The sequence below is a fragment of the Chinchilla lanigera genome, unplaced genomic scaffold (genome assembly GCF_000276665.1).
Source record: "Chinchilla lanigera isolate Chin_1 unplaced genomic scaffold, ChiLan1.0 scaffold00203, whole genome shotgun sequence".
Classification (NCBI taxonomy): Eukaryota; Metazoa; Chordata; class Mammalia; order Rodentia; family Chinchillidae; genus Chinchilla; species Chinchilla lanigera.
The window spans coordinates 566,847-579,542 of record NW_004955604.1 but is presented as its reverse complement, the minus strand read 5'-3'; the positions used below and the strand labels follow the sequence as shown (position 1 = coordinate 579,542).

At 38.7% G+C, this 12,696-nt stretch overlaps 1 protein-coding gene across 1 annotated transcript; it reads left to right on the top strand.

The window, feature by feature from the left end:
* Positions 1-2,509: 2,509 nt before the first annotated feature.
* Positions 2,510-3,412, top strand: LOC102019876 (vomeronasal type-1 receptor 2-like). Its single transcript, XM_005414875.1, has one exon. It carries the CDS (start codon positions 2,510-2,512, stop codon positions 3,410-3,412), a length of 903 nt encoding a protein of 300 aa, XP_005414932.1.
* The last annotated feature ends 9,284 nt before the right edge of the window (positions 3,413-12,696 follow it).

The following is a 12,696-nucleotide window of genomic DNA, read 5'->3' as shown; positions in this document are numbered from 1 at the left end:
TATAGGTCACTGGTGACTAGGGCCTGGGGTGTGCTGGGCAGATAATCATCATCTCCTTGTAGGTAGTAGTAAGTTCTAGGGACATACTTTAAATCATGATAGTTATAGTTACTAGGGACACACTTTAAATCATGATAATTATAGTTACTAACAATGTTGCATACTTAAAAATGGTTAAGATCATATTTATCTGCTCCCACACAAAATAGGTTAGGATATATATATATATATACATATATATATACATATTTCTCCATATGTAATTATGTATGATTTCTATGTTTGTGTATTTTAAATCAATATGCTTATGAAAGCACACACATATGTATGTATATTTACGCATCACTTACAACTGGGAAAAATACACGGGGTTCACTGAGTTCTCTTCATTTTTCAGAAACCAAAGTTTTCTCCTCGCACCCTATGGGGTCATGCTGCTGTGGTTGTTGGGGAAAGATTCCCTAAAGCACTCAAAATCTCTCTGCGTGGAGATGTGCACAGAAGCTTCTAATTGTTTCTGGGAACTGGGATCTGGAGAGAACTTATTTACTTCTTTAGTTGTTTCTTACGTCATCTCGACTGCCTGAACATGCACTGTCATGAAAATTACAGGTGAAGTGGTAATTGCATTTCAGGGGGAGCTGAGACTGCACAACCACGACCCATATCTTGGGGTCTGGACACCTCCCTCCCACACAAGCAGGAGGTTTCGTGACTATCACCTCGGCCTGATGCTTGAGAAGCAGAAAGGTGCTGGGTGAGTATTTTCTGTATTTTCTGCTCTTGTCCATGAGACAGAGGCTGTGAGAGAAGGAGCTGACACAGGGTCTGTTTGGGTAAATTGTCATGGCTGGAAAAGTGATTCATCTGGGGTGACAGAGACACAGCAGGAGGAGGGATGGTTCCTGAGGCACAGCCTCAGGTGAGGACAGACTGGAGCTCTGAGACCCCTCAGCAGCCTCTAACTGTGCCCCATGTGCTTTCATATAACCCGCAGGAAAGATGGTTGTGACCGTTGCTCCAAGCAGTAACGTCACCTCATTTAGAAGATCCATAAGATTCCAATCAGGAAATCAGTCTGCTGTTCAGCGTGCTGTGTAGAAATCACAGGAAAACCTGAATCACTTGAATATTGCTTCAATAAAAGTTCTTATTTGTGATAATAATTGTCCTGGAGAAAGTTCAACCGGCATTATCCTGTATAAGTAATGTGTGAAAAGGACAATTTTTGTTTGATACTGGTTTTTCTCTCTTTGGGGTTGAAGTAAGAAATGGAGGTGTTTTCTAGACCTCTCTGAAAATATGTGTATTTTGTTGATGATGTTGGACAATTTTTCTTTTGTAATTTGGGAAGGTGGTTTTAATAAAAAAAAAACTGTTGCATAATTTAATCTACAGAGAAATCAAGGAAGTCAAGTTGTTTCTGATTCTGATGTGTCTTGTTACACTTGTCAGGTTTAGAAACTTTAATGTCATTTTGTGATTCCGCGTCCTCATGGGCCATCACCACGCATGTGGTATGAAGACTCAAAATTCTATTTGTCTTACATAATGTACCTTAGCACCATTCTCACAAGAGATTTTACTACTTTGTTTTCTAAATGTAGTATTTTTCCCACAGACTTTTGTTTTGTTTTGTTTTGTTTTTGTTGTTTTTCTCCAGTACTGGCAGTCGAACTCACGACCTTGCACTTGCCAGGCAGGTGTTGTGCCACTGAGCTAAATCCCCAGCCCCTACTTTGTTTTCTAAATTCAGAAAAAAGAGTAAACTATCTAATAACAGTTAATTCAGTTTCTATGACTCCAATTTCATATCAAGAAGTCTCTTAGAGAATAAAATCAATATTATATGTAATTTCCATGTTAAGTGATATTAACAAAAATTTTGTTGCTATGATAATATTAATCCATGTTTATTAAATCCACATTGGTTATGAGATTACTTAGTCCATCATTAACTTAAAACTTGTGACCATTTGCTTAAGAATGATTCTGAAATACAAATAAAACTTTCACACAGAATCGGGATTATCACAGTCCTACAACAATATAAAGAATTTCAAATATGACAACTTATATAGATGGCTCCTAAAATCACCATCACTCTGACTCTGTGATGATACAGCACAGAAATAAGCACAGTGTCGCTGAAGCCTGGCTGACACATCCAAATATATTCTTAACATTAGGTGAGTCACATACATCTCTTTACTAAACATGCTTTTTCTTAGAGGCAGACATGGTTAGGTCATAACCCATCGTGTTGTAAGGCCTAAGTATGTTAGAATTGTTAAGCCATGAACCAGAGTGATCCATACATTTAAAAAACTATATAGTGAAAAGGAGTATTTTAGATTTAAAAACACAAAATACATAGTTGAAATAAAATTTTAAGGACTCTGTGCATAATTTTGAATTCATTTTATATGAAATCTTTTCCTCACAACGTATGTTTCTATACAGAACCCTACACTTTGGGATGCTGACATGAATCCAGCACCATAGAAGAATGTCATCTATGGATCTGAAACTCCTCACCCTCTTCCTCTTTCTCATTGTCATTGGAAGCCTAGGAAATCTCTCCCTTTTACGGCATTCTATCTGCCTTTATTTCAGTGGATGCAGGTTGAAGTTCACAGATGTGATTCTCAGGCACCTGACAGTGGCCAACCTCTTGGTCATTCTCTCCAGAGGAATCCCAGAAATCATGGCAGCTTTTGGGGTGGAAGACTTTCTCAATAGTATTGGATGCAAACTGGTTTTCTATGTTCAAACAGTGGGCAGGGGTGTGTCTTTCAGCACCACCTGTCTGCTGAGTGTCTTCCAGGCCATCACCATCAGCCCCAGGAGCTCCAGGTGGGCAGAGCTGAAAGGGAAAGCCCTAAAGTTCATTAGACCCTATCCAAATATTTTCTGGGCACTGTACATGCTGGTAAACATCAGAGTTCCTATGCTTGTGAGTGACAAAAGGAGCAAGACAAACATCACTAACACTATAGATTACCAGTACTGTTCAGCTATGATTTCTAGCAAAGACAAAAACTCCATTTATGTGGCACTCAGATTATCACATGACATTCTGTGTTTGAAACTTATGATCTGGAGCAGTGGCTCCATGGTTTTCATGCTGTACAGGCACAAGCAGCAAATGCAACATATTGACCGACCCAAAATCTCATCAAGGTCTTCCCCTGAGGTCAGAGTTTCTCAAAGAATCCTCATCCTGGTCTGTGCCTTTGTGTCCTTCTATGCTCTGTCCTCCATCATGTACGTTTGGTTCTCTTTTTATGACAAAGGTGCTTGGTGGCTGGTTAAAACTTCTGCCTTGATACATGTTTGTTTCCCGACTGCTAGTCCCTTCATTCTCATCACTCGAGAACAGTGTGTACACAGGCCCATGTGGAAGAGGTGAACACGCATCTCACTTCATCAGACATGTGAATGTGTCTACTTTTGTGTCTTCAGTATTCTGTGCACACATCTGTCATAAAGACCAACACAAAATTATGAGTCATTTTCACTGTAGAGGTAGGTGCAATAGCATAGCTAGAGATATTTTCATAATGAACAGTAATTCACAGCAATTCAAAGGGAATACTTTAATATTTATAATTAATAAAATTTTATGTACACTTGAAGGTGTTTGATTTTCTTATTCAGTTCCTTTCTTTCTGCCTTTCTGTCTGTCTGTGTTCTTCCTTTCATTTGTCCATTCTGTTTTCTGGGTGGAATGTTTTTCTTTACCAGTCTCAATTAATTACAGATTTTAATTTTCTTTTGTCTGTGAAATATATGTACATATATAATTTATGACATACTTAAGTGAGTTTGAACTATTTTAGTATTCTTTTTTTTTTCTATTTTAGTATTCTTTTATTACTCCCTCATTTTACAGGTTAGGATTTCTGTCATTTATTCTTGCATGTCAGACCCAGGTTTTTATTTTATACTGCAAGTACAGTCTGAAGAGTATTTTATTTAAATGTCTGTTTTAAAAATTCATTATTCTTTATGACAGTTATGTATATTTACTGTTTTTGTAAATCTCTTTTTTTTTTTTTTGGTTTTTTTCTGGTATTGGGAATCGAGCTCATGACCTTGCACTTGCCAGGCAAGCACTGTGCAGCTGAGCTAAATCCCCAGCCCCTAAATCTCATTTTAATGCAAAATTTTTTTGCACACTTTTCCGATAGCTAAGTAGTATACCCCTCGCTTGGCATATGTAAGTTCTCGGCTTCAGTTACCAGCACTGCAAAACAAAATGTAGTCGAGAGACAAAGGCAAGAGCTGAGGGACACAATCATCGACTTTTAAGCTATTTTACTGTGGCATGACTAACATGCAAAATCTGAATGTTTAATGTACCCAACTGGATGTACTTTGAAATAAGTACACACATGAGACCAACTCAAATATCAATGTAATTCAAATTGGAAACTATATATAATCACTTCGACTTGAGTAGAGGAACTCAACTAGACTTGTGGATAGAAGAGAAATGCAAGAAATCTTTATTTTGTTAACAGATGTTGCCTGGAGAGTATGTGTATTTTTTTACTTTCACGTTTGTATTCAATGAAAACCTTTCAGCTTTGTGAAGTGCATTTCCCAAGATCATTGCTATGTACAGACAATTCAGAAACTGCAAATCATATGCTCCTTCCATATCCTCTCCCTGCTCCCTCCCTTGATATGAAGACCCCAGCTAAGTGTGTATTCACCAGAGGGCTGGTATTGAAACACCATTCAAACGTCAAAATCTGTGCCAAAAGTTACACATCACCTCCAATAGACCCTTCATGACCTGTGTTTGCCTTTTTGCTTGGCTTTTCCTCCTCTTGTGCTAATAGCACATAAGATCTACCAGGAACACAAACTTTTACTTACACAATGTGGTGTTTCTAATCATATAACGTGTTCTTCAGAAACTGTATTGGGTATCTTCCTCATCCTCGGTCAAGACCTCTTCTTTTCTCCCGTCTTCTGTGTTGTGGAAGGCAGTACTCTCTCCATTTTTGTAGGTTTCATCATTGTATATTCTACATCCATGTGAAGTCACCTAGGATTTTTTAAAAGTTCTATGTCGGCTTACTTTGCTTAGTGTAATGGCCTTGAGTTATATTATGTCTGCATCTGTTACAGGGTTTGCTTGCCTTCTAAGGCTGGATATTAAGCAGTTATACATTTTACAACACATTGTCCTTATCGCCTCTCCATTAGTGAACACTTAGATGACTTCTTGTGGGTTTTTTTGTGAGTTATCTTGCAATGACATTAGAATAAAGTATCTCTTTGAGATCCAAATTTTCATTCCTTTGGATATACACCACGAGTCCTGATTGCTGGATCAGTCTGCAGCAACTCTGTGTTCTGGGAATTGTTGTTTTTCCTCTGTGTGTAACTGCCTAAGAGAAATAAAAGCTTTACAAAGACTATGGATTCTGTTCTGCTGTTCACATTGGAAAGGGTAGGGAGTTCCTGCAAAGGTGACTGCTATCACACCTCAGTGTTCTTTGTGGTGTTCATGATCTGGACCAGTGATATTAAAGGGTTTATTTTTACTGAGACAAGAGCAGATTGAGCATCCATGGGAACAATCTGGCCCCAAGTCCTCCCGTGAGTTTAAAGTCACCAAATTCCTCTTTCCCTGCACACGGTGATGTCCATTTGCACTTCCTAATTTGTCCTTCATGTCCGTTGGATCTCTTTAGTGACCAAGACTGGTGATCATGGGCATCTTTCCAGAAACCTGCAGGTTCCCAAACCGTCTTGGTCTTCAAATGTGGAGACTCGTGTGTACAGATCTACACTGCCTGGATAAGTAAGAGAACATCCCATATTTCTCTCAGTAATCTGTGAATTGTATATACCTGTACGATGCTTAGTTTTATATTCACTCAACCCCATGAAACCATATTTACAATCAGAAGATTTGCATTGCACAAGACCATCGGCAAACTATCATTTGTATAAAAATTAGCACATGCATATGAAACGCATGACAATCAGTCAGCTAAGGTTTCTTATCAGTCAGGGAGTAATCATGGAAAATTGAGTGTTGAGAATATAAAAAATAACTGTAATACAAGAATGAAAGAATGCCATATGAATTTAATATTTAAATTATTTTCATCACTGTTGTATCAATGAATGGTTTACTATGACTTTGAAGCTTCTCACCAAATATATTCAAATATTGATTTTCAGTAGGAAAAATTGGTCATTTTGTGGACTATAATAATAGATAATTTGGGACTAGATTTATCAAACAATTTACTGTTCTTTATAATACGTGTTTTATTTTTTATATATTAACATCTATTATAGTAATTTTCACATAACTCTTCATTTCAGTTTTTAGTGGAAATTGCACACTCACTGCTAATATTTTATAGCCCGTGAGTCTAAAGTCACCAAATTCCTCTTTCCCTGCACACCGTGATGTCCATTCGCACTCCCTAATTACAGTTAATTGTTCAACACTACTTATAGTGGGAATTGATGCAATACTTCATTTCTGTGAACTCCGTTACATTAATCTGTTCACCTTCTTTCAATGAAAATATGATTTTGAGAAGGAGGTAGCACTTATATCTCAGTAGGGGACTACATGCCAAGCAGGGTCCAGGTCTTGGATTTGACCCACAGCACCAGAAAAAAATTGCATGGGTTGAAAATACATATTGAAAAGTCAGGCTGTGTGGGTGATGGGTAGCTATCATGCCAGTTACCCAGGAGGCTGAAGCAGGAGGTGAAAGTTTCAAGACCAGCCTGGGTGATGTAGGTGGACCTCATCTCAAAAGCAACAAAAGACAAACAAAATACTTAAAGGCACATGCAGAGCTCTTTAGTAGATATCACCATTCTTATGGCTTGTGTCTAGATGTCCCTGAAGTCTTCGTGTGATTGGTTCTGCATTGCTCTGTAGATAGTGAGAAGGCTCTCTCTGGGTGTGAGCGCTACCTGCTCTAATGGTGTGTAGCCTGGATAGAACATAAGGGACAGAAAGAGTGTCGCTGCCATTGCTTGCTGCTTGGCTGCAGTCCTGCCTTCTGCCCATCATGAACACTTTCTTCTCTCTGATACCTCCCTGCCATACAACACTGCCTTGGAGCCAGCTGACTGTGACCTCAGACCTCCACCACTATGAGCTAAATAAACATTTCCTCCTTTAATTTTGGGTGTCAGGTATATTGTCTCAGAAATGATAAGAGGAATTAAAGCAACCATTAATGTAAAAAAAAAAAAAAAAGAAAAGAAAATCCTGCATCCTACATGAGTTTTATATTGACAAAACCAGGCCATTTTCAGCTCATTATTATCTCCTCATGCCACTTACCAGCCTCTCTCCTCAGCGGGGATCGCCATGCTGACCTCTGAGGGCAGACAGAATTTCTTCCTCTTTTGTACTTTACTCAGATATGAGACAACAGGAAGAGTTTTTATGTAGGTTTCATTTTCTGTATGTTGCTGTAAATTTATCTGTATTTGTGCATGTTATTTCAAATTTTTTAGCATTTAATTCTGTTTTTCCCATACTTTTGTTATTTATTTCCCTGAACAATTTTAGGACTAAATTCTGCTGTGAGAATAACAGAGAGCTGGGCATTCTTGTGTTGATGCACACATGTTTACCCATTGGTGCCGTAGGTTGTAAACTCTAGAAATTGTGTTTGTGACTGCACTGCACATATGCGGTGTTGAGGTGGCTGTGTTAATCTTTACATCTTTTCAGGTTTAGGAGATTCTGCCAAATAATTTTATAAAATAGCTGTAACATCTTTCACATTTTTTATCAACATATGCTTCCTAGTATATGTACATCCTTGCCAAGACTTACTATTTTATGTTTATTCTTCTTGTTGCGGTAGGAATATATGAGGACATGTTTGCATTTCTCTTGTTACTAAGGAAGTGGAATACATTTTTACATATATTTGTTCACTTCATAACGTCTTCTAGGAACAGTCCATTTTATTTTGCCATTCCTGCCATAGTTACACCTGATTGTCCTTACTGGTTTTAGAAGTTCTTTCTATAGACCAGAAAAAAGATCTTTCCTGGATCATGAATTGTCTTTCCCCACTTTCTCTGTCTCTCTGTCTTTTAATAAATAAATTTATTAAATAAAATTTAATTTAATTTTTTAATAATGCATGATTTAACATTTCACTGTATATTGAATGCTTCCTGCTCCATTTCCAGAATCTTTTCCTATATAAAGAGGTCAGAGATGTTGTTCTATGTATTTCTCTAAAAATAATACGATTTATATTTAAAATTGAAATGAACATTTCACTCACAATCAATTTCCACAATGGCTGTAATAATTTACCTTCCCATGAATCATGAAGAAATTATACCTATACAGCAAAGAGTGAAAGTTGGCCACAAGAACATCATTCATTTATTTCATGTATATCTGTTGCTCACATATTTAGCTATCTATCTTCTTTTTACTCACAGCATTGCTATTTATAATATGGATAAGAGTCAGAATATAAACTTGGAAGATTCTTTGTGGGGACAGTACTGGACTTAGAATCAGATGGAATCTCCCAGCCCTTCCAATTATTTTGAGACAAGGCTTTTCTAGGTCATCCAAACAGGCCTCAAACTATGGTCCTGCTGTTGCAGCCTCCTGAGTGTCTGGGATTATAGATCTGTGTTACCACAGCTAGGTAAATTTGGAAAAATTTGCCTGAGTATCAGAATGATCCACTTAATTAAATGAGGTGTAAAACATCCACTCCTATGTCTACCATGAACTGTGCCCACTGCAGGGCTCTATGAGCCAGGGTCAGCTCCTCTAGGCCAGCAGGTTCCCCATAATCTGCTTGTCTATCTGACCACCTGTTCCTCAAGACTGTTGGATTTGGCATCTGTGATTCAGAGTTTCAGTGAATGCATCCATGTCTTTTTAACCTCACAAGATAACAAGGCAAAAGATAGGGCTCCATTCTGCATGTCGACAGCATATTTTATATCTGAATATTTTCTAGTTTGAGTTTGACATGTCCACAGTAAGACAGCAAGAGACGATGTTCCATATTCCATACTACTATCAGTTCTCCCTTGATTCAGGAAATCCAGTAAACCAGCACCAAAAAGTTCAGAATCCACACTCAAGCTCTTCCTGCAGGTTTGGATGGTCTTAGGTCTTATACCCCATGAAGAATCCCTGGGCTCCTTCACATATCCACCTCCTTTAATCTAGATACACAGGTATAAATGAGCAGTGTTCTTATATATTAGCAATAGACTATGTGAGAGGGAAATCAGGAAAACACCCACATCTTTCATAGCTACAATGGTAAGATACATAGATACACAGAATTACTAAAATAGGGATATAGTCCACAACCAAAAACTAAATATTAAGGAAAAAATTGAAAGAACATAAACAAAATGGAATGCTGATTGGAAGAATTAATACTGTTAAGTGACAATCTTAATGCAGTTTAGAAGTTCAATGTAATCCCTGTTTTAAAACCTGGGATGCTCTTCTGGAAAATATAAATAATAATATTAACATTTGAACTGAACCACACATAACCCCAATATCAAATGAAGTCTTCAACAACAACATCAGCAACAACAATACCAAAGAAACACCAGAAGCACCAACCTATCAAACCTCAGAAATGTATTACCAAGCTATAATAACCAGAACGCCATGGTACTGGAACAAAAGCAGATAATAGACCAATGGAACAGAATAAAGGGTGCAGAAGTCAATGCACGCACTCAGCCTGCTGGTTTCTGCAAAGGTGACAAGAACATGAAGTGGAGAAAAGACAGTTTTTAATATGTGCAGCAAGGAGAGTTGCACAGTTACAGGTAGAACAAAGATACTAAACACTTACCTCTTACTAGAAATAAACATCAATTTACAGCGGATTAGCAACTGAAATGTGGGCTTTGAAATTAGAAAAGAGCCCATCAGATTGTTTTTATATGCTCATCCTTATTAGGCACTATTCACAATGCTGAAGAAATATTACCAGATCCGCTGTCTATCACTTGCTCTATGGACAGAGAAAATGTGTACATATACATTTTATAAACTGCAGAATACTGTCTGCGGCGCATTGACAGCTGCTGGCCGACTTGTAACACCCATCTGAACTGAGTCAGTGTGGTGCTGAGCGTGGAGGGCCCACCTGAGGATTGCTGCCTACAACACTAAAAGGTGAACTGGAGGGGAAGAAGAGGGGCTGCTGGTTCTCCTGGAGAGGTGTGTGTGCTGGTTTTCTTGATATGAGCTTGGCTGTCATTGTCAGAGGAGCTCGGGACCTCACTGTTGCTGAGGATAGCTGCAGTTCCTTTCCAGGGAGCTCTGGACCTTACTTGGAGGTTGCTTCCCGGTTCTGGTGCAGATTCCTCAGCCTGCAGGCACAGGTCCTTCGTGCCACTGGCACAGAATTTCTACTATCCACCACAGATCTGTAAAACAGATTTGGATGAGACATTGTCATGGGCTCTTGACCTCCAGTTAGACTTGTGCGGGGACACTGTCATGACTTCTAGGTCTTCAGCTGGACTCATGCAGAGCCCTGCTGTTGGATCCAGGCCCTAAGCTAGACTCTTTGCATCTTTAGTGTGTGTACAGATTTCCTGCACTCTTTTGTGTTTGACTCTTTGGGTGACTATTATAAAATAATCCTATGGATTGTGTGTCCTGTATTAAATTGCTTGCCTTGCAAAACTTGATTACAACACTATCTAATCATAAGAGAGTAAAATCCTATCATTCACAATCATACAGATGGAAGTAAAGATCATTCTGTGAAGTGACATAAGGAGGCACAGAAAGGCAAGAACCATATGGGGAATCTAAAAAAGTTGATGTCAGTGAAGGTGAGAGTGGAGCGCTGTCACCCGACAATCAGAAGTGTGGAGGAGAGGAGGGACAGGGAGAGTCTCACTGGAGATGATTGCTGCTCACTTCTGAACATGGAAATTACCTGGGAGTAAGTTTTACAATTCCTGCGGGGTCTTCAGGCTTGCACTGCTGTTGTCTCTAAAATTGAGATAATGCATTCTCTGGAGAGTGAAGTCACTGAACCACAAAGCTTGATCTCAGGGTCTGGCTGCCTCTCCCTGACACTCACACTGGCTGCCCAGCTCTGCAAACTGAGTCTACCATCTCAGCACCAGGAATGAGTGAGGTGAGCTTGTTCAGTTTCCTTGGAGAGGCAGGATGTGTGAGGGAAGGGTGTCTACTGGAGCTGCAGCGAGTGTTCATGTCAGGTAAATTGATTCTTTGAGGTGGAAACAAATCCAGGGAGGAAGTCCTGCAGGAGGGAGGAATAGGTCCTGAGACATGAGTGAGCTGAGCTTGTAAACAGCGAAGGTTGTTAGGACTTACATCAATCTCCTTGGCTCCTGCTCTAATCGCATGAATGCATCACTGATGTCTCCTGAATTTGGTGTTTATTTCAAGAGATAAGCAAATTAGATTTTACAGTGCTTTAGGCTGGCAAAGTCAATCTAAAAACCATTCTGCTGTGTATTTTCTATTATAGGTATCACAGAGAAAATATTCAGGGTTACTAGAAGTGCATCTCTAAAACTGCCACATTCATGGTAAAGGGCAGAGTGTATCTATAGAACCATCTAATTCCATGTGGAAACTGTATCTGACTAGCGCACTGTGGCTGGAATGGAGAAGCTGTCTCTGACTCTGAGCCTGTGAGCCCTGTGATGGGGATGTAAATGTGTCTCCACAGAAACGCTGGTGGCCTCAGAACCACTGTGAGACTCCTTCACCCCTGCAGCCAGAGCAGCTGCATTTCACAAAAGGAACCCATGTGACAGTTACAGTGTATCTTGTGATACTTTCTCTGCTTTAAACATCTTATGGTGTTAATCCCACTGCTAATTGCTCTATGACTTTAATTGTATACACAATTCCTTTCTCATTAAATATTATGTAGCGTATATTTTAATACTTTTAAAGAATGAAACTCATTGATAGATTCTGTTAGATAGTAAAAATACATAAGTATATGATCTCAAAGTAGATAATAAAAAATTATGTATATGAGTCCAAAATTGAAAATACATATTTTTTCATCTAGTATCCTTTTACATGTTGGGGTTTGATATCCTAATTTTATAAAATGGCATAATGTGTAAGAATTTCTGTGATAAGTATCTTTTTTCTGACACACAGGCAAATACTTTTAACCTCAAGGAACTCTAACATTAAGCCAATATTTCTTTGATTAAATCCAACCAAAACAGGGCAAATCTTTTATTTTATTTCAGTGCATTTGGTGCATACACATATTATTTGGATCTCCAAATTTTACTAATATTTGATATGGTCTCATAGAATAAACGTCTAGCCCAAGTGAGAATGTGTTAAAACCAAAGTTGCAAAATAGATTTCCATGAAAGTGAAACCAAATGAGCAGACGTAGAAAGTGCTGTAAACACAGGTCTGCATCAGGAGCAGCAGAGCTGACCTGTCCCCCCAGCTTAGCACAAGGTTAGGACGCTGTCTCTCTGACCAGCTGGGAGCAGTTCCAGCCCCACGCTGTCCCTATCACAGGAGCCAGTTGAATCAAATCTCCGGTTCTCTATACAAAAGGTGCCTCATCTTTCAAATGAAATTAACAGTAACTCCTGCCCCAGAGATTTGTGAGGATTAAAGTTTAGATTTCACAATACATTGTACACATGAGTTAA